Here is a 23,488-nt window from a genome sequence, read left to right as displayed (position 1 = left end):
AGAGGGAGAAGCAAGAGAAAGTGACGCGTTTTCAACGGTCAATTTTAAGCATATTTTAGGAAACTGTTTTATAAAAGCGTTTTCCCTTTCTTTGTCTCTCCTCACTTCTCTCCCTCTCTCTTCATTTTTTTTTTTTTGTTCAATGAATCTCTCTCACTTTCACATCTTCATGTTTTCCTCACTTTCCCAACAACAATATTCTGATGTCTTTTTAACATAATATTTTATTTATTTTTGACATGCTACGGTATATACTAGGTAATAATACTACTTCTTCCATTTCATATTAAGTGTCGTTGTATAAATTTTTTTTTTTTATAAAATAAGTGTCGTTTTCGATTTTTAATGCAAAATTTCTTAATTTTATTTAACAGTTTATTTTTCTATTGGTTGAAATATGGTTAGGTATATAGGTAATTGTGTTTTTATATAGAAAATATACAAAATTAATTGTTTTCTTAATCTGTTTGCACAAACTCAAAATGACACTTAAATTGAAACAGATGGAGTATAATATTTATGTATAAATAGATTTGATTATTTTATCATAAATATTTTATTACTTTTTAAAATATAAGTACAATATTTACAATATTTTATTTGTTTTTTTATCAATAACCAAGTAGAAATAGTTAATATATCCTTTGATTTAATTACTTACAATCTGATTAAATTTATATGTTATATAGTGTTTAAAATTTTGATTTCCAAATGCCAATTTATAATATCACATGATATTTACATATCTCAATATATAATATTTGCTAATTAAAAACGATATGCTTATGATAATGATTTCTAAAATCATTGAAAATTTCATTGGCCAATATGAACTGAAATAATTCACAATGTGGATTATTTGATGTCGAACATGCAAGATTTTGATGTAAATAACCCAATAATTCCGACTAGTAGAGAGCTCAGAGACATTATGATCAACTGTTATTAAAAAAAGCTCATATGATTATTTTTAAAATATAATGATAGGGTTTTGTAAGCCAACTCTACATTGTTATTATTAAAATTTAACATTTAGTGACATGTAGTATTAAAGTTAAGTTGCAATATGATTTGTAATTCGATATAACTTGTAATAAAAACTATGTGGTATAAACTGTAACTTTATGTGGTAAATTTGAAGTAAAACTAAGAGTTACTATTTTATTAAAACTTATGATTGGTAATTTTTTTTATGTATAAGTTGCAGTATGAGTTTTCAATAATAGAATTGAATATATAAACATATAAATTGAGAAATATTTTCTAAACATAAATAAACCTTTTAGCTATTTTAAAATTAAATAAAAATAAAAATAATTTTAAATAAGTATAAACATTTGAAAAGTAATTTTCAACATATATTATTTCTTAATATTATAGTCACTAATAATACTATTTATTCTAATATCAATAATAAATTGAATTAAAATAATAGGATGAAATTTAAATTAAAAACAAATACTACCAAATTATTTTTATAAATGTTCATAAATAGTTTTAAACAAAAACAAACTTACATATTGCTATAATTTTGGAATTGTAACCATAAATAAAACAAAAATCTTACAAAGCAAACAAAAAAAATCTGCGAACATAACTTGATCAGGGGAGTTTGAATACTCATTATTTTCATTTTTATTTTTAGACAGAAAAATAAAAAATTTTGTAACTTAACTTCTAAAACATGGAATTTTGATTGATGTTAGTTTAAGTTTTGGGTTAACAAATTTACAAAGGGTCTAAGTCAAAATTTTAACTCAACTACAACACATCTTAAATTAAATTTAAAATTAAAAAAAAATTTAATTTGATGCATGATTGGTAAAAATTTTGAGTTATCATTGATTTAGACTCTAACTCAAAGTAAATCAACAGCACCAGATGTTACCAATCAAAGCCTAAATAAATACTTGGTTTATTAACATTTTCGTCCACTAAAAATGAGAATTTTATTTATAGTTTCGAAATCCTATAAATAACAAAGTTTATTTCTCGTTTTTAATGTGTAGGATCTATAGAAATTATCCACTAAATTTTTTATATTTTATTCTCATTACTAAATTTTGGTGTATTTACTTTTCTAACATTTAAATGATGCAGAACAATGTTCCAAAACAGATACATAACTTATAGTACAGACATTTACATAAAAGATGACTTTTATATTTACAATATATTTCCCTTATTGAAGATAAATTTAATTTTTTTTTCCATTTTACTGCTTATTATAAGTGGGAATTATTTACATCTTAAAACTTTACATTTAAATATAAAACGAGTATACCTTTAATAGTATTACATGTAAATTTTTTAATTAAATTATATTCTTTCATAAAACATAAATTTAATCATTTTCTATTATTTCCATTTTCAAATTATTTTTAAACATATTATCAAATTATATCTATGGAATAAAATATTTTTGAATGATTAATAGCTTTAGTAATAATTTCTTGGGAAATTTACCAAAAATGACCTAAAATTTGATTTTAAATTCAAAAAATATATATCTCAAGTGTTAATCAAATGCAAAAGTAACCCAAAATCGTATTAAAATTACAATCATCTTCTTATGACAAAAAACTATAATCACTTTTACGATTATAACCTTGTGAAGTCTTTTTAGTTTAATGAAGTCTTCTATGAGAAGATTTCCATAGAAATCTTTTCATTTATTTAATTTTAAAATAAATTTAATTTTTTTAAAAAAATATATTTTGTTGAAAAATAAATTGACGTCATGTAGTTATACAATTCTAAATAATTTAAATTTAGATTTACTAAATTTGAATTTGTTTCAACATATATGAGTGAATATATGTTGTAGTATTTTTTGTAGATTTAGGGTTACATTTTATAATTTTAATTATTTTTAATTAAATTTTAAATATATGTTTTTAGTTTTGTATATATTAAACACTTTATAAGTTGATCTTCTGATTAATGAAGTCTTCGTTGTTATTTAGTTAGGTATTTGATTTTAGGGTTTAGAATACTTTTTGGAAAGTTTTCTAACATATGAGCATTTGAAGTTCTTGGGAAGTCTTCTCGGAGAAATTGTAAATTTAGGGTTTAGAAAACTTTTGGGAAGTCTTAGTGTTTTATGTTAGAAGACTCTCCAAAAAATCTTTTGAACCGAAAATATTTAACCTAATTAGATTTTTTTTCTCATTATATAAAGAAAATTACGCATTCAATCTATTCCTCTCAAATGGCTGAAACAAAAATGTAAAGTTTCTCACTTTAAAACTCTCCAAACTCTCTCTAATCTCTTTGAACTTGAAGACACCAAACTTTATCAAATTTTCGTCTTTTTGTATCATGTATTTCTCGCTACTTTATCTTTATTTTTTGTAAGTTTTTTATTTCTTGGTAGATCTATTAATTTTGGATATGTATTTTTGTGTGTTCTATATGTTAGATTCAAAAAAGCTATAGATTCAATCTAATGTGATATTATTATTTATTATTTAAACATAAAAGGTTTTATTTCTAAAGTTTTTCTCTCTTTTGAATCTATTTTAACGTTTTGGATATGCATATTATTCTGATCTGAAGACAATATCAGACTTCGAACTTCATTAGCAGACTTCTGAAAAAATCTGCTCGCACCAGACTTCTGGAGAAGTCTACTATGCAAACTGCAAAATTTGTTAATAATTTTTTTCACCAATGTTTTTTTAGTTTTTGTGTGTTAAATCCAAATAAGTTATAGATACTAATTAATGTTATTATGTTGTTATTATTTTAGCTTAAAATTGTATTTTTCATGGTTAGATTCAGGAAAAATTATATATTAAACTTATTATAATTGTTTTCTTCTTATTTAAGCTTAAAAGTATTATTATTATTTTTTGAAATCTTTGTTTGAAATCACTTTAACATTTTTAGATATGCAGGGTTTCAGACTTCTCAAACAGATTTCTTGGGAGAGTTTTGAATGCTTCACTGTGAATTAAACGAGAAATTAAAACTTAAGAGATAAATAAAAATTTTAAATGAAATTTGACCATGCATTAGAAGATAAGTCTTCTAATGATAGTAGCCTTTTATTGAAATTTTCTAAAGCATGGTCAATTTCACTGAAAATTTTAGTTCCCTCTTAGGATTAGGAGACTCTTTGTCTAATGCTTTGTCATTTCTTCAAGTTATTGTAATTATAAACTATTTTTTTTATTGCAATCATTTATTATGATTGCGGTTTTGCAACTTAAAGGAAAGGCTTATATATTATCCCCTATCAATTTTGTGTAATTTAGATGATAATGTTGAAGTTATAGTTATTAGACACAAATTTGTAATAAAATAACACTTGACACAAGTTCAACATAACAAACAAGCATATCATACTTTTAAAATCACATAAGATCAAACATTACATTAGTTCAGATATTTTACACAACATATTCTTGACTTTATTCTCTTGTTCATAAACAACATAAACATTTTCAAAACAAATCCGATTTTAAGGAACACTGTAAATGGGCTATGTAGATTCTAAATGTATGGAATAATCCAAGTAGAACAGTACAAAAGAACAATAAATTCAATATCATCAAACATTATTTTTGGTGTACCAGAAATCTCTTTTGGTGTACCAGAAATCTCTTCTTCTCTCTAAAGGATGCAAGAGAGTAAAGAAAGAAAATATTTTATTCATTTCTAATATTTTCTGGTTAAACTCACATAACGTCTCACGTATGCTATATACATAAGCAAGTAATAAACAAAACAAGTAGACCCTTTCCAAGACTTCGTTCTCAGATCCGCCACAGCCTCCCGGTGGTTTGGCATCTGCCGAGGAGGCTCTTCTTCCTCTATCTCTTCTGTATCATGGGGTGTCTTCTTTTCCTCTTCTTTCCTTGCGGCGTCCTCTATTTGTGGCGTTGATGGTTTCGGTGATGCAGTTTCTAGTGTTCTTCTAGGAGGTTAGAGCAGTTAAGGTGTCTTGGATCCTTTCCCTGTTTAGTCTCTAGTTGGCTCCAGCATTATGAATGGTGGTTCTCGCTGGTACTTGGAGTCCATTGAGAGGTCTCTGGTTGTTTCCAATCTAGTTTTTTGTTTCTCTACAGTATTCAGGTTGTGTATTCTCTTGGTGATCCGTCATTCTCCCGTTTGATTCTGAATTTTGAGTTGGACTATTTTTCTGGTTGTTGGTGGTGGTCTCCGCCAACCATGGCTCTCTTCTACGCTGTATTATTAAGAGCTCCTACAAAGCAATGATAATATCTTTCTCTTTACAAGTTGGTCTCTGACCTTTGAAGTTTGGCCTTCAGTGTTCAGATAGTGACAATGGCGCTCCATGGGTCTGCCTTTGGATTTCTTTGTGTGATGGTTTTGGTGGGGTTGTGGAACTATTACACTGACCTTGCCGACTTAGTTATTTTGCAACATAAACATAATGACCTTTTCTTGTGTGCCAGCTTAAGTTCTTTGTTGCCACTCATCAATGTTCAGGTCTTGTAGTTGAGTGGTTAGGCCTTGCCACTTGTTTCATGATGGTAATCTATGCGTTTATTTGTTGTGTCATAGGTTGCCAGAGTTCTCCGTATTCAGAAGTTTTATGAAGATCAATAGGTCTTAGCTTTTCGGAATGTGAAGCCATGGTTTTTTGTGATGGAAGGGTTGTCTGTTTGGAGAGAGGTGGTCTTTCATCACAACGAGAGAGGTTTAAAAGCATCTATGTTGTTCTTGCTTTGAGAGTCTAACTCTATCTCTTTCACTCTCACTCTCACGATCTCATGATATTTTTGGGTTTTAAAATTTACTTCTTACCCACATTTGTACGAGATTAGTCTATGGATGCTTACTAGTGTTTTTTTTTGAGTTTGCTGGTTAGTTTGTTCCAGAATTGTAAGAATACTTTTGATTGAATACCAAACGTTTTTTTTTTTTGAACTAAAAGTCTAAAACACACACAATATATTTGGTCAAATCATTACCATATAGTATAAAAGAAAAGAACATGGCAAACAAACATATCACATGTGTAAACAAATAGCATAGCTGTATATATACCATACTTCAATTTTTCATCTACCATGCCAACACTAATCCATGATGGAGAGACTATTCAAGCACATCAATTCACACATTCGCTATATTGTATAACTTAACTAAGGTTAGTTAGAAAATTTCCAAATCCATTCTATCTAATCTATTAAAATAGAGTACTATCTAAAATTATTGTGGCATGTTTAAAATTTAGACCTATTAAACATGTTGTGACCAAATATAAAAAAATATGTTACTGTTAAAGATAAAGATGGAGATATAATATGATTGTTTCATCCTCATCTAAATTTACCGACTTACTTAACCGACCTTATTATTTTATATATTTCCTTGTGCTATAAATAGCTCTCGACCCTTTGTATTGCATCTGGAGAATCATAAGTGAAATTATATTATCACTCCTCTCATCTCACGTCCATCTCTCTCTCTTTTAGTTGACCCTTGACATAAATAATATTATTAAATCAGTTATACTTCACATATTATACAACACGTTATCAGCACGAGGTTCTGACCAACTGAAGTTTATCAATCCAAAAGTTCTTAAACCAGCCGAGGTAATGTTTAAATTTATGTATTTTCAATACACTTAATTTATTTAAATTTTATTATTGTTTCAGAGTGAGAGGCTGGACCTTCTCCGTTCGGGATGATAGGCGCTGCCTTCTCCGACTGATCGTTATGGTAGGCTATGCCTTCACGATCAGAGAAACACGTGGTAGGCTTTGCCTCCGTGAATAAAAAGGTCAAAAATGGTAGACTAAGTCTCCTCGGACCTTAAAATAAATAAAGTCAAAATGGTAGACCATGTCTCCTCGGACTTTGAAAAATGATCAATATGGTAGTCTATGACTCCTCGGATCATGTGGTAGGCTGAGCCTCCCGATTTTATTTATGCTATTTAAATTCCTGCAATTTAAATTTCTGCAATTTAAATTTCTGCAATTTAAGTTTATGCTTTTATTTTATGCCTTTAAATTCTGCATTTAAATTATGCCTTTAAATTCCCGTTTTTATTATATTTATATATTATTCTATGAATACAGTTATCATGTCGAATTTGACAAAGCTCGAAATTAATGCCCTGGATATTACGGGAAATAATTATATGACCTGGGCAGTGGGTGCAAAGATGCACCTGAGAGGAAACGGGCTTTTAGAAACCATCGATAGTTCAAAAACGGTGTCGGATGAGAAAAAGACTAAAGCCATGATATTTTTACGACACCACATCCATGATGGTTTAAAGGATGAATATATTACGAAAGAGGATCCTTGTGATCTCTGGAAATCTTTAAAAGAGAGGTTCGATCACCAGAAATATGTGATCTTACCGAAAGCTAAACACGAGTGGATCCACCTCCGGTTCCAGGATTATAAAAGTGTTAGTGAGTTTAATCCCGCGATGTTCGGAATTACTTCGAGGATGATGTTATGTGGAGAGAAAATAAGTGATTATGATATGATCGAGAAAACTCTCTCCACGTTCCATCCTGAAAATGTAATCCTGCAACAACAATACCGAGTGAGTGGATATACCCGTTACTCGGAGTTGATGCAAGTCCTCCTTGTAGCGGAGCAGAATAATCAACTCGTGACTTTAAACCATCAAGCTCGTCCCACTGGATCTGCTCCATTCCCAGAAGCGAATGTTGCATCATCCAGTTATGATAATAGAAGAGGACGAGGTCGTGGACGTGGTGGAAACCGTTATCATGGTCGTGGAAGAGGACGAGGAAGAAGATTCCGTCCCTATGATGAAAGAAATAATAAAGACTTCCACGAAAATGAAAGGAATGAAAAGGGCCAGGATGATAAAAGGCAAACGGGAAAGGTTTGCTACAGATGCGGCATGAAAGGTCATTGGGTACGTAACTGTCGTACGCCAAAACATTTAGCCAATCTGTATAGAGAATCCCAAAAGGGAAAAGAGAAAGGAAGAGGTGAAACTAACTTAATCTCTGACGAACCTGGGCCATCCTTTCATGGTTTAAACGATGATACTCATCTCGACGTATCAGACTTTCTGGTTGAACCAGAGAGTATCGATGAGTAATATAAATAGATGTGATACAAATAGACTGTATTATAGTATCTATATATTTTGTTGTAAGATATATGTTATGTTTGTTATGTTTAATGTTTAATAATATATGTTTTATGAATATTTTAAATTCAGAAAGAATGCCAAACTTTGAGACTATGGATGGAGATTTGTGTTTGGCAGATAGTGCGTCAACGCACACAATAATCAAAAATAAGAAATATTTCTCCAGTCTCAAAATAAGAAATTACGCTGGAAGCGTAAGTACAATATCTGGTAATGCAAAGATTATTATAGGCTCTGGAAGAGCGAAATTTTCAATGCCAGGGGGAACGATATTTGAAATAAGTTATGCATTGTATTCCCCCAAGTCTCATAGAAACTTGTTAAGTTTTAAGGATATCCGAAGAAATGGATATCATATTGAGACTATGAGTAAAGATGGCATTGAATTTCTTTGCATTAAGTCCGAGAAAAACATATACTTGAAGAGTTAAGAATGTTATCCTCTGGACTATATTGTACGAAAATAACCATGACTGAGTCCTATGCCGTGGTAAACATGAAGTTTACTGATACATTTAAAATATGGCATGAATGGCTAGGACATCCTGGTTCAGTCATGATGAGAAAGATAGTGCAAAATTCGAATGGCCATCCGTTGAAAAACGGAAAATTTTTGCAAACGGGCGAGTTTACATGTAATGCATGTTCTCAAGGAAAGCTTATAACTCGGCCATCACCAGCAAAAGTAGGCAATGAATCACCAATGTTTTTAGAAAGAATACATGGTGATATATGTGGGCCGATCCACCCACCGTGCGGGCCGTTTAAGTATTTCATGGTATTGATTGACGCATCTAGTAGATGGTCAAGTGTGTCTCTTTTGACGACACGAAATACGGCTTACGCAAAATTCATTGCCCAGATAATAAAGCTGAGAACGCAGTTTTCAGAGTATGCCATTAAGAAAGTAAGGCTTGATAATGCTGGTGAGTTTACATCGCAAGCCTTTGATGATTATTGTATGTCAATGGGGATTGATGTGGAACATCCAGTTCCCCATGTGCATACACAAAATGGCATGGCCGAGTCATTGATAAAACGGTTGCAGTTGATTGCAAGACCGTTAGTCTTGAGAACAAAGCTCCCAATTTCTGTATGGGGTCATGCTATATTGCATGCGGCTGCACTGGTTCGGCTAAGACCGAGTGCATATCATAAATACTCTCCTTTACAATTGGCATCTGGGCAAGAGCCAGATGTATCCCATCTCCGTGTCTTTGGGTGTGCGGTCTATGTTCCGATAGCTCCGCCACAAAGAACAAAAATGGGCCCACAAAGGAGATTGGGAATTTATGTGGGTTATACGTCACCAAGTATAATAAGGTATCTGGAACCAGTAACTGGTGATATGTTTACGGCAAGATTTGCCGATTGCCATTTTAATGAGGATGAATTTCCAGCATTAGGGGGAGGAATTAGAGAAATTCCTAAAGAGCTTACTTGGTGTACACCGTCGTTGTTACACCTTGATCCCCCTACGAATCAAAGAGAGCTGGAAGTTCAGAAAATTATGCATTTGCATAATTTGGCAAACCAGTTACCAGATGCGTTCACAGATACGAGAAGGGTGACGAAGTCATGTATACCCGCTGAAAATGTTCCATCAAGAGTTGATGTTCCTAAGGAACAAACTGGTGGAAATAAAATAAATGAACCTAGGGTTCAGTTAAAGAGGAGGAGGCCAGCGGGTTCTAAAGATAAAAATCCCCGAAAGAAAAAGAAATTGGATGAACAAAGTAAGGTTCTAGAATAATCTGATACTGAAAAATATCTGAAAGAAGGCATAGATAAAGATGGTCCAGATAACGAGGAGGGAACAGAAAAGTATGAGATTTCCATCAACTACGCCCGAGATGAAAAGATATGGATCAGAAATAAGATAAAAGATGTTGATGGAATGTTCTCCTTTTCCGTGTCCAAAGAAATCGATCATGAAAATGATGATCCCGATCCAAGGTCCATTTTAGAATGTAAAAAAAGACATGATTGGGAGGAGTGGAAGAAGGCCATTCAAATTGAATTACTCTCCCTAAATAAAAGAAATGTCTTTGGACCTATAGTCATAACGCCTGAGAATATAAATCATGTTGGGTATAAGTGGGTATTCGTGAGAAAAGTAAATGAGAAGAATGAAGTAACACGATATAAAGCCCGATTAGTTGCCCAAGGTTTTTCTCAGAGACCGGGAATTGATTTTGAGGAAACGTATTCCCCGGTCATGAATGCAATTACGTTTAGATTTTCGATGAGCCTAACAGCGTCTAAAAATCTTGAAATGCATCTCATGGACGTTGTGACTGCATATTTGTATGGATCATTGGATAACGATATATATATGAAACTCCCTTAGGGATTGAAAATGCCAGGGGCATTGAAAGAAAAATCCAGGGAAATTTGTTCGGTCAAGTTACAGCGATCACTTTACGGATTAAAGCAATCCGGACGCATGTGGTACAATCGCTTAAGTGAATATCTTTTGAGTAAAGGATATGTTAATAATGCGATATGTCCATGCGTTTTTATAAAGAAATCGTCATCTGGCTTTGTGATCATTGTTGTATATGTAGATGACCTGAACATAATTGGAAATCAAAAGGAGGTTGATGATGCTCGAACTCATATGAAAGAGGAGTTTGAAATGAAAGATCTCGGCAAGACAAAGTTTTGTCTTGGGCTCCAGATAGAGCATCTCCGAGAAGGAATATTTGTGCATCAATCAAACTATACGAAAAGGTTATTGAAACGATTTCGTATGGACAAAGCGACTCCTTTGAGTACTCCAATGATTGGTAGATCTCTCAATGTTGAGAGTGATCCTTTTAGGCCCTGCGAAGATAGCGAGAAGATATTAGGTCCAGAAGTACCTTATATGAGTGTTATCGGTGGGCTGTTATATCTTGCAAACTGTACCAGACCAGATATAGCTTTTGCTACTAATCTACTGGCGAGATATAGTTCTGCTCCTACTCGTAGGCATTGGGACGGAATAAAACATTTATTCCGTTACCTTCAAGGTACAGGTGATTTAGGGTTAATGTATTTTAGAAAACCCGAGTTTGGTATGGTTGGTTTTGCAGATGCGGGATACTTATCAGATCCTCATAAGGCTCGATCGCAAACCGGCTATGTTTTTACAATTGGTGGAACCGCGATCTCTTGGCGGTCCCAGAAACAAACTCTGGTTGCAACCTCTTCGAATCACGCAGAAACTATCGCGCTTCACGAAGCATGTCGAGAATGTGTGTGGCTTCGGTCAATGAGTCACCACATACAAAAATCAAGCGGAATAGTCAACGAAAAAGAGCCGACGAAAATATTTGAAGACAATTCAGCTTGTGTTGCTCAACTCTAAGAAGGCTACATTAAGAGCGATAGAACAAAGCACATCCCTCCAAGATTTTTCTCATACATAAGGGAGCTCGAGAAAAATAAAGAGGTGGACATCGAGTATGTACGGTCATGCGAAAATCCGGCTGACTTGTTCACTAAAGCTCTTCCGACTACAACATTCCGAAAACATGTCTACGGTATTGGGATGAGGCATCTGCGTGACCTATGAAGAAAAAGCTATGTCTATTATTCTCAGGGGGAGATTACGACAGTGTACTCTTTTTCCCTTTTCACGGTTTTTATCCCACAGGGTTTTTCCGTGACTAGGTTTTTAATGAGGCACTACGTAATACAAGGATAAATAATCAAGGGGGAGTGTTGAAGATAAAGATGGAGATATAATATGATTGTTTCATCCTCATCTAAATTTACCGACTTACTTAACCGACCTTATTATTTTATATATTTCTTTGTGCTATAAATAGCTCTCGACCCTTTGTATTGCATCTGGAGAATCATAAGTGAAATTATATTATCACTCCTCTCATCTCACGTCCATCTCTCTCTCTTTTAGTTGACCCTTGACATAAATAATATTATTAAATCAGTTATACTTCACATATTATACAACAGTTACATATATTTCTAATGTCTTCATTATTGACATTTTCGTCATTTTACCACCCTTAACCTAATCATCTAATCAAATATTTGGCTTAAATCAGTCTGTCTACAACGTTAGTCATCGTCTTTCAGAGATTCATACAGATTACAAGGGAAGCTCTAGATATTCTGATGTCAGTTCCCAATGGTGTTTAAGTCTTTGATGTACAATCAAACGTAATATTATTTGATGTAATTAAATCTCATCTTCTTGGCAACGAACATAAGAGAAGTGAGTGATGGACACGAAGCAAAGAAGCAAGTGATGGAAAAGGAGACATTACGGTAATGGGTGTTAAATTCAGCTAACTACGTTTAGTCTGTTCATCATCGGGCAATGGAAAGCTCTATTGGAGTTGTATAGCACGAGGTGGAGTGATAAACCATGGGAGCTCCATAGATCTTACCGGAGTTATTCCCAATGTAATTTGATTAGTTTTTTTCAGGTAATTTGCTCGCTTTGTGAGACAGAACAAGACATGAATATGACCTTTTGAATACAAATTTTATTTGTGTAAACATGTTTCTTGATGATGACCATTGTATGTGAAATTTTTCTGTATGTGAGATTATTTTATTGTTTTTTCTCTTTTAAAGTGGCATAATCATTCTTGACTACAATGCAAAGTGACTAGAATGTGAATTTCCAAGTGGATACCAAGCAAGAATCATACCTCAGTGAAGTGGTGTCCTTAAAATGTAAGATTTTGTAAGGAGCCTATGCTGAAACGGCAGCCACAGAATCTAACAAACCAGAAAATTGTAATGCAAATGATGGGATCTAGGAAGGAGAGCTCCCTAATGATGATGGTTAGTTTGTAACCGCATTCTTACTTAGAATTTTATCCAATGCTAAAGAACCCTGGTATTAACAAAATGGTTTTAGTGGGTCTTTGGAGGGAAGCACGTTGAAAAGGTAATATGTGCTGCAGTGGCTGATGGGACAGTTACTCCAAAAGTTCAATTGTTGATCAAACAACTCCTCAAGTATCAGGATCAGCACACTTTCATGCTATTTATTTGATGAGAATTTGCTTGGTTCTTCTAAAGGTTAGGATGAAAGTGAAAATAAATTTGATAGTGTTGATTACATCTTTACTGTGAGTATTTCTGAGCTTGGATTTCTTTTCAGGTTTCGACAGTTGCCTTCTCTTAGTTTATACGGTGCGCCAGCAAGATTGGGCACAATAACAGCCAGGAAATGAAATCATCTGAAATAAAGATATTGGCATGTATGAATAATTGTCTTTGTTTCATATAGTTCTTTTGGATAAACATTAAGAAGTTTATCTTTTCTTTTGACAAGTCTTTTTTCTCTCTCGTGTGATTGATGACACTTTTTGTTGCCGCATGCGCTACTAAGGAAGGTTTTGATATTAGACAATGTAACTTCTCCATGCGTTTTGAACTTGCAAAGACGGTGTTGTCATACATTCAGAACCAATGGTAGGAAAAGAAAACTTGGATCAGACTACATACTCATGGTTTGTGAGGTACATCTGTTTTGTAATCTATAAGACAAAAGCTTTAAAATCTACAATTTTTCCAACAACTGGTCAGCAAATCTAGACAATCAATCTATCATATCTGTCAACACGTGTTGCTTGTAGGGAAAATGTATCTCACGCAGCAAGTCTTAAGGAATGCTAAAAATATTGAGGAGACACTGCGGAAAAAGCAATAAAAGGACTGATATTAGTCACCTAACACTAAAAGACACGTCAAGGATAATGGCTTAATGTATTTTATTTAGAAATTACGCTTCAAATCCAATTATAATTTCATGGCTAATTTCACTTTTAATGAAATACTAGGTAATAACCTGCTGGATGTGATTATTAGTTTTGTTACTTTTTAATAAAGACACATTAAATTTGTTTAAGCTGGATATCGGTTCGGTTTTAAGTTATTTTTTTTTGTTTTTAATCTCCTAAAATATAACTATCATTCTAATCAATATTTATTCTGGTTTGTTATGTTAAAATGTTTGATGTTTTTGGTTTTTCCGGTGAACCAAAAATTACTATTATTTGTTTGTTTTCATGTTATTTTAGATAGCTCTGATGTTGAACTAATGATTTTATATTAGAGTTTCTAAACGGATAATAGTTAAAGAAAAGGAAAAGAAAATTATTAAAAAAATCATCACACTACAATTTGTTCGATAGTGAAAAAAAAATTAAGACAAAAATATTTGAACTTTAAAAAGAATTAGATATTTCAGTTGTTATGAATATTTTGTTAGAAGGTGCTCACATCAATGTGCTATGTATACGTACAAGTCTATAAAGGTGGTTGATAATATATAAAGATATTGTTAATTAATATTAAATGACATTTTTTTTTTCAAAATAACACATGAAAAATAAAATTCGTAAAATAAATTTCTTAAATATAAAATAGGCCTAGATGTTAGTAAATTTTTTTCATATAAAGAAAATCAAATTGTATCTGTAAATAGATGGGCACATATCAAATATCTGGGTATTTGGAGGCATTCATGTTGATTCGATCCGTAGCCACCTGCATATTCAATGTCCCAGGTATCCAGAAAAATTTTAAAAGTAAATAAAAATTTAAAAATAAATGAAAAATATAATAATAATATTTTATTACAAAAATAAAACATTATTTAACTTTTAAAATTCTAATACATAATATAATAAATTTAATACATAAAATTATAGTAAAAATTACATAAACTATAATATATATAACTTCTTTATATAATTTTTTAAGTATATGTATATATATGCATATAACAGATCAGATTGGATATATGTTCCTAAAAATATTGGTATTTGTGATTTGCATCTTTTTATTATGGATATTGCCTTTTTGTATTTGTTTTGCTTCATATAGTTACGGATATCTTCATTTTTTTGTTACAGTCAAAATGAATAACGAATCGAATCAAAATCTATGAATATTTTGCCCAGCTTTATCTGTAAAAAATAAAAATAAAAATAATATATATATATATATACATATATATATATTATTGTCTTTCAATTCGCTATCCGTTTTGATTCGAACCGAAACATCCGGATAATGTGAGTTTTATTGGAACTCTGCATGTGTGTTTATATTGAAAAAACGTAAAATACATAGTGTGAACATATTTATGTAGAGTTTGGCTGAGGATCTCTCTACACATTACAATGTTTCTCCTTTAATATATAAGGGATACAAAAAAGTTTCCCACCATTAGATTTCAGATATTGTTTTCGTATGCCAACAAAAAACAATTTAAAAGCCAATTTTTGTAATCCATCTACAAATCATTATGCCATAGTAGAAACTTATTTTTTAGTTTTAAAATTTACAGATTTCCACGGGTAACCAGCAAAAGGAAATTGTAATGAATAAAAAATAATTAATTATGAAAAACAATAATTTTTGAGAAATAAAAAATAACACTATGTACATAACACATAATGTAAACCATTAAAATGAAATTTAACCGGGCACGACCAGAAAATGTAACCGAAAATATAACTATCTAAATCATAATAAAAATCAAGAATTTCATATTCCTATTGAGATCCACGAGTTCAAATTGAACTCGAAATTTTCTCTGATTTCTAACATTGTTATTTAAACAAAACCAAAATAAACTAGAAATTTTATTGGATGTCTAAAATTACTATTTGAACCAACCCAAAATAACAAAACTCAATCCAAACCCTAATTCATAAATAACCTAAATATTTATATACTTTATGAACTGAAAACCAAAATTCACAATTGAACCGGAACCAAACAAAAAACAATAAATACAGTATACATGTGAACCAGAGTGTATAAAATATTATCAATCATAAAACTGTAGTTTAAAACATAAATTATAAATAATCTGCGCAACTGCGCGGATTAAAATCTAGTTTTTAATTTAACATAAAGTTTGGAGTAGTCTTCTCCCAATCTATTTAATTTTCCATTTTATAAATAAATTTTAAAAAAATTGTATGATATTTCAGTAACGTTTAAATAAAATTTTATTTTATTTTATTTATTATGAGTTGGAAGGAAACTCAACTTTAACATGTACTTATTCCATTTCAAAGAAACAACAAATCAAACAATACATTGGAAATGCTTTTTGACAATAAATGTACATAGACATATATAACATTTTATAGCCCAATTTTTGTGCTGATGTTATCGTTTATGTCATTATTCAAATTGACATAATATATACTATTGACTAAAGAAAGAACTCTTATAATATACTAGGTGAGGTCCGCGCTACGCGCGGAATTTTGTTGGATAGATTCTTATAAAAGATAGAATTTGGTGTAAATTTTCTTTTATGTTAAGTTGGGTGTGAATATGATTATGTTGTCTACACCATATTTCAATTATATAACTAAAAATATTCGAATTCTTAGTATTTTTGATGTTTTAATTCTGAATTGTAAGCTTTTATAACATTTTAAATTTTATAACACTATAAAATATATAAATCAATCAGATTCGACCAAAAGAGAATGATATCAAGTTTTTTGATACCATCCTTTTTTTAGGGTTTATAAAACAGTGGAGAATTAGGTTTTTATCTAGAGGAACTCTTTGATCAAAAAAATGTGTCAAAGTTATTATAGTTGTTATGTGGAATGTTAGTAATTGATATTATTAACAATTTTTGTTGTGTTTTTTGGCCTTTGTTTGTTACTTTTGTGTGATATTTTTTAGTTATATTTGCTTATATATATTATTTAATTAATCATACTAATAAGTTTATTAATAAGGAAAAAATAGAAAAATAAGAAACAAAAAGAAAAGGAAGAAAAAGCGACAAATGTATTATTTTGAATGGACAAACTGAGCGAAACTTTTTGTACCTAAGAATGAAAAACATTTTGACTAAAATATTGTGTCTCAACGTGTAGGGCATCTTATGTTCATTCGGATCCAATCAATTATGCTTTGGTGATGATAGATATGGTTGTATTGCAATGGATTTATAACCTCGCCTTTTATAGTCGAAATTTCAATGTCTTCTATGAGTTAAGATCGCATTCAAGAGAGATCATGGGGTATGGATTTAAGAAGGAATTGAAAAGGGTTAATCTGTAACTGGTATATCTGCAGATTGATAAGGAAGAGGATGAAACAACTCTATAAGAACTCAGGTATGCCTCAATCACGAATGGCGGAGATGTAAATGGGTTCAACCCTAATAGTAAAATGACGCGTGAAGCAGCATTTAGACACGGATAAACTCGAGACATGCTTGGTCTTTTGTGAATAAATAAGTCTGGAATAGAAACGAACCCATAAATAGTCTATATATATTTTAAATAAAACGCTACGGATCAGTGTACATGACATGTGGCAAGTTCGGGAGACTCTATTTTCCTACGTGGATGAAGGAGAAGAGAGCGATTGTGCAAATACCCGCCTTATACGCGAGGGATATGTTTCAATCATGTTTTATATTAAGAATATAATTTATCATATATGATTGTTAATATGCTAATCTAGCTGTAGAGTTTGGTTTGCAACTGACGTCGTAGTTGATTTGTTTATATTTGCCTCATTGGATGGGCTGTTAAGAATGAAGATCATGTTCTTTGAATTGTCTTTGATTTTTTTTTTTTTTTTGTAGTTGGCTATACTCTTTAATTAATTGAGTTTTTACATATAATGGAATGTGATTTTGGCTCAGTGAATGTATTAGTGGAAATAACATGAACTTTTGTTGTTGGACTATTGTCGTGACCTGTGGTTTATATGATTGGGTCTGCTAGTAGTATTTATTTGCAGGAGCTATTTTAGTTTTTTTATAATTTGTTGCAGCAAGAATATTAGCTAATATAAATTATTTGATGCATTTAAGAAGTAAGTGTACCGTAAGGTAATAATAAATTAAGTGTCTTGAGTTTGGTATGTATCAGTTAACAACTTAACGTAGTAAATAGTAGTCATGACAATAATTAGGATATTTTCTATTTTGTGTAAGGCGAGTGTTAGGATTCTGGCCTTGCTTGTATTTTATAGATTAGAATGAATTTGATACTTAAGTGCTGTAATTTTATTCACTTTAAAAGAGTTATTTTAAAACAAACAATTAAACTCTCTAGATAAAAGTCAAAAAGAAGAATACTTTTTACCAAAAAAAAAAAGAAGAATACTTTTCCCCACTTTTCTGTCTCTGTTAACTTTCATATTTTTTTTTCGATTCGGATGATCAACCTACAAAGATATAACGCTCTATTTATAATCATGTCAGACTATAAATGATGAGAGAAGAGGAGTTGGCAAAAGAACTAAAATACATCCAAAATAATCACTCTAATGCAATTGTGCTGAACTTGAACCAAAACATCCTGGCCATTGGCTAGAGTAACTCGATGAATCTCGGCTATCTACAAAACAGAGAGCTCACTATCAAAAACGTATGCGAGTTATAGCTTCTTCCATGGCTTGGAGATACACTTACAATCCAGGCTCAAACAGTCCTAAGGACTTTACCCAAGCATTTGTCAATGGTTTGGTAGCAAAATCAGTGAACAAAAAACTTCAAATGATTTCTTAAAATTTGAAAGAGAATGTAATCGAACACCGTCTGTTTTTTTTTTATTTAGCAGCGTGTGTCTGGACATTTTCTTCTTCAAGGAGCAACCTTTTCCTTTTGAAGCCATAGCCGTGATAACGATACATGAAGCTCAAGATACTACCTCAAGCTCACGATATCAAATGCCTCAATGAAATTCAAATCCTTTCGTCTCCACTTTAAACACGCAGGCTTGTTTGACTTAATCACAGCTTCAGATTTTGTAAACCCGCCCAACCGTGCGGATATTAATTTTCATGTTTATATATATATTTTACATAACTAAAATATATTTTTAAAGTGATCAACTAAATGGCTAAGTGCAGCATAGAGACAGCTGAAGCTTTACACGAACTTTTGATTTTTTACAGAGAAGGTCATGTAACATACAATTTGAAGCTTAAGATTCATCAAACGAACTTTGAGGGTATCCTTCAGATCGTAGGAGCCCTGGCTTGTTATCAGGTCCCAGAAATCTGCAAAAATAAATCACATTCTAAGCCAATCATGAAATATAAAAAAAAACAGAACAAAGTTTATTACTTTATCATGGATTAAACTACTATACATTGATTGCCATCTAAGCGATGATAATACCACTGCTTTCTTGAAAGGTTTTGAGAGTATGTCCCTTCCAACAACCATGTTTATAACAATCCTACCTTAAAGAGAAAGTTTCAAATGTTAATATAGCTTTAACGATGATGAACAAAGGAGTTTGCTTTCGAAAAAAAGAACCTGAAGCTGCAAGTTGTTATACGCGCCGATGATAAACACCAGCCCTGAACTTTTCTTAAACACCCCACCAAACAACTTGTCGTATGCTGCATTCATATTGAGTTCACCATTACCATCAAACCATCAATGTCTTGCAAATAAATAATCTCATAAATGACCACCAAAGGATGTCCTTTAATAACTTCTCCTATAAATAGATGACGAAAAGCAATAAGGAGTTGATGTCTGTATATTACCTTTTCGGCTCTGCAATGTATGAGAATCGGATGGCTTTTTACATCTACAGATAAAAGAAAACATTTACTTAAAGACATCATGAAACATCATATAAGAAGGGCCTATGGCTATCAAAAAGACCGTGTTGAGTATTGGATTCCTTACTACCTAAGACCTTAAGAACATCCAAAACCGTATCTTTTGGCATAGGAGTTGAAGGGTCCTGCAAATCAAAAATGATCAAGTTATAAGAAATCAACAGTAACTCAAAGAGTATAAGAATGGAAGTTAGAAACAAACAAATTGACCGAAGGAGAATAGCAAGAAACAAAATAATTAATCTAAACTCTCTTAGATTGAAAACCTGATAAGAATTTGAGGAGAGCTTTTTCTAAGGATGATGTTTACATGATGAAGGCTTACCTTTTTATAGGTAGAGATGCACCGCTTGGAAGAGAGGGGAGATGCATTGAATGATGAATTGTGCTTGGAGTGGGACAAAGAGTTAAGACGGTCGTTAATGGTGATGATTCAATGAATTTCGTAACGGTTCGGAAGAGAAGAATTTCAGTCGAAACTGAACGAACTGAGCTCGATCATGAGAATCTCCATGAAGATCCGCCGAAGAAAACCCACCAGAAATCATATTGCCGTTTAAGCTTTCCAGATATCGAAGAAGAGAATGAACCCTTGATTGCCGCAGACGTGAACATGATTAGCTGGGCTGGGGTTTGTACTTTATGTTATTAGATAACTTAACAAAACCCAACAATTGCAAGGCCCATTTCGTATGTAAACATAAACAAAAACGCAACAAAACTTATATGAGAGTGATACGTGGCGACTTCTCCCTCCCCTATTTAGTGACGTGTCATCATAAAAAGAGAGTCAATCTCTACTTTATGTTATTAGATATCGCTCAATCTCTTCTGAGATCATAAACATTTTTTTTTAATATCGTAAGTGTGTATCATGCCTTAGTATTTTTTGTTTCTATGCCTTGGTTTTTTTGTTGCCCCGCTAACATTGTACGTTTACTTGCAGAAAATATGATTTAATAAATCGATGATGACGTGTGTACTTGATCGTCTAGTCTTCGCGATCATTTGATGACAAATTCATAAAAAGCAACTTTGATTTTCAACATTTAAAGAACATGTGTTGTTCCACCTTTGACCACGTTCGTAAGAAACAAACCCATTTCACTCAGTTACATCTGAAAAGAATTAATAACCCTAAAAGCTTTTATATCAAAAGACATTCTGGAGTTGGTGCGGCATATACATCTCAGGGTATAAAACTTAGCCCTTTTTAGCAATAGACACTTAGAATAATTAATAATAAAGAAACTGTTTATCTTCTAATAATCATCACAAAGTTTAATTCCTGTTTGTGCCAAACTTTGTTCTCAAAAGAGTAGAGATCATTCCAATTAGATATAGACTGTTCTTCAATGTAGCAGCGAGTATGTTTCTTCAGATTCTGCACACAATTCCCATATACATATTTTACATGTAGAAAAAGAGAAAATTATCGAAGCGTTAATAAGGAAGAAATAGAAATTAAAACAGTATACGTTGATCGTCCTGAAGCATTTGCTTTCTAATTTAGGGCTCTTGTGATTCTAAAAATCAGCTTCGTTTGATGCTGACTAAGCAAGTGCAAGCTTGCAAACGTATTCTTCAGACCATGCTTGCAAAAAGCATACAAATACAGCCGCAGGATCAACCTTTGCATTCAAACACAACATTCTCAACTAAGACGGTATATAAAAATGTTGTAAAAAAGAGAACAAAAACTTACTATTGAACATCTTTGCCATATTTGTCATTAGATGCTCACTTCGGTATGCTCAAAACCTTGTGAGCCTAGCCTAATACATTTCATTAAAAGAAGATATGAAATTAATGCGAGAGAGGAGCACGCCGTTACATCATTAGCGATCCAGTAAACAATAGACTAAACCCCAAGAAACAGTAGCATGTGAACATAAACACTTAACCATAACCTGAAAAAATTTTGCAGCTTGAAGATCTCGGGGGTTCTTACGTGAGGAGTTTTCCTTGCCTGAATTAGAATCCAAACAGGAAAAGGTAGATACGCTTTTTAATCTCAGATTTTGAAGCAATAGTTTTGATGACAAAGAACTCAACACACATTCCATTCACAATTTACAGTCAACAATTATTAAGGTAAACGCTAAAGTGCCTAACAGCTTTTCAAATACAATTTTACCTCTCGAGCTTCGATTAGATGTAAGGCTGATATCTGAGCTTGACCTTCATCTGCTGTATAGAAAGCGAGAAGATAACTTTTGTGTAGATTCTAAGCTATAGCTTCTGCCCATCTCTTATGATCTATCCTGCCCAATAACTGTCTAAATCAATGAAATATAGATGCTCAAAGGTGCATGAAATAAGAGACTGGATAAGATAGGGCCATATGGGTTCATGAGACTCATAATTTTCCAGTAGCGAACATTGTAGAAAACTATCTTTTAAGGTGTCATGGAAATACATATAGCAGCTTATCGGTAAATTTAATGGACACTGCATTTAACGGACTTATCTTGGTATAGATGAAGATGATGTCCAACAGAAATACATATTAACTTCATAGACTTTTGAAATCAAGGAACTCTATCATCCCATAACCATCATAAACTATTTCTACACAAATAACTAAGTATATAGAAATCAGAAAGGATACAAAAATCAGTAAACCATGGAAATTTAAGGCAGACATACTCACATACCTATTAGACTGAAGCTTACAAAAATAAACCACTTCATCCGATGCACTGAAAAATATACAAAAACCAAATAGAAGAGAGAAAAAGAAGAAGCTTGAGCACATGAGTAGAAATCTTATACAATAAATAAAATAGCTCACATATTGTGTTCAGTATTTGCAAAAGAAATAAACAATAGTAGTAAGTAAGAAGCACCTGGTAGAAAATAGAGGATTGTTTGATAGAGAAAGAGCAAGACTTCTCATTATTTTCGTGTGACCCCTTGGTAGCGTAGCTATGGTCCTACATGTATCGCTTTCAACTCATCATACCCATGGATCTATTAAAATCAAAAACTTAAAAAGCAATAGATTTACTGATATGTGGAAAAGCGACCAAAAGAGGCATTTTTACCGGCTTTTAATGTTGGTCTTGTCCAAAAATGTGAGAAGAAATTCTGAATCTCCGTCGTCATATCTTGCGGAAACCAAAACACAAATAAAGACTGAAACTATTTTAAACATCTGATCCCAGTTATAACTTTATAAGAAAGAACCTGTGTGGAGATTACTCGATGCCAATATACGAACTGATTGTGAGGGGGTGACTTTTATCTTCGGTGAATGTGTTTATGTGTTTCCGATTTGAAACCATGTTCTGACCTCTAAAACCTCCACGATGTTCACACTACAAGAAAACAGCGACATACTGAGGGAAAATATCGTCGGTATGTCGTCGGAATAATGCTATTCCGACGACATACCGACGAAAAAAGTCCTCGGAAATAACTCCTCGGAATTTCATTTTTCCTCGGAAATTCCTCGGAAATTTCCGACGGAATTCCGAGGAAACGAATTTCCGAGGAAACGAATTTCCGAGGAAATTCCGAGGACCACATGTTCGTCGGAATTTCCTCGGAATATTCCGAGGAAGATGTCGTCGGAATATCCCGAGGGATACACTTCCTCGGAATATTTCCAAAATTAAAAAAAAAAATATAAATTTATTTTTTTAAATTGAAATTCGAAAATATAAAATTAAAATTGAAATAGAAAATATATTTAAAATACAAAAAAAATAAAATAGTTTTTATAAATAAAAAAAATGTTTTATAAATACAAAATTA

At 32.1% G+C, this 23,488-nt stretch overlaps 1 protein-coding gene and 1 long non-coding RNA gene across 2 annotated transcripts; both read left to right on the top strand.

Moving 5' to 3' along the window:
- Positions 1 to 1,114: 1,114 nt before the first annotated feature.
- LOC117127107 lies at positions 1,115 to 22,459 on the top strand. Its single transcript, XR_004449889.1, has 3 exons — positions 1,115 to 1,126; positions 18,146 to 18,149; positions 19,302 to 22,459. It is a non-coding gene; the product is annotated as an uncharacterized LOC117127107 (long non-coding RNA).
- Positions 6,501 to 14,773, top strand: LOC117127100. Its single transcript, XM_033276394.1, has 2 exons — positions 6,501 to 6,572; positions 7,062 to 14,773. Exon 2 carries the CDS (start codon positions 7,067 to 7,069, stop codon positions 8,069 to 8,071), a length of 1,005 nt encoding a protein of 334 aa, XP_033132285.1. The 5' UTR covers positions 6,501 to 6,572; positions 7,062 to 7,066; the 3' UTR covers positions 8,072 to 14,773.
- Positions 22,460 to 23,488: the final 1,029 nt, after the last annotated feature.

Source organism: Brassica rapa, chromosome A08, assembly GCF_000309985.2.
Source record: "Brassica rapa cultivar Chiifu-401-42 chromosome A08, CAAS_Brap_v3.01, whole genome shotgun sequence".
In the NCBI taxonomy this organism is placed as follows: domain Eukaryota; kingdom Viridiplantae; phylum Streptophyta; class Magnoliopsida; order Brassicales; family Brassicaceae; genus Brassica; species Brassica rapa.
This window is presented reverse-complemented; position numbering and strand designations above follow the sequence as displayed.

Bases quoted from the DNA above. Each gene is read 5' to 3' on its own strand.
- LOC117127100 (XM_033276394.1), top strand. From the start codon at position 7,067: ATGTCGAATTTGACAAAGCTCGAAATTAATGCCCTGGATATTACGGGA.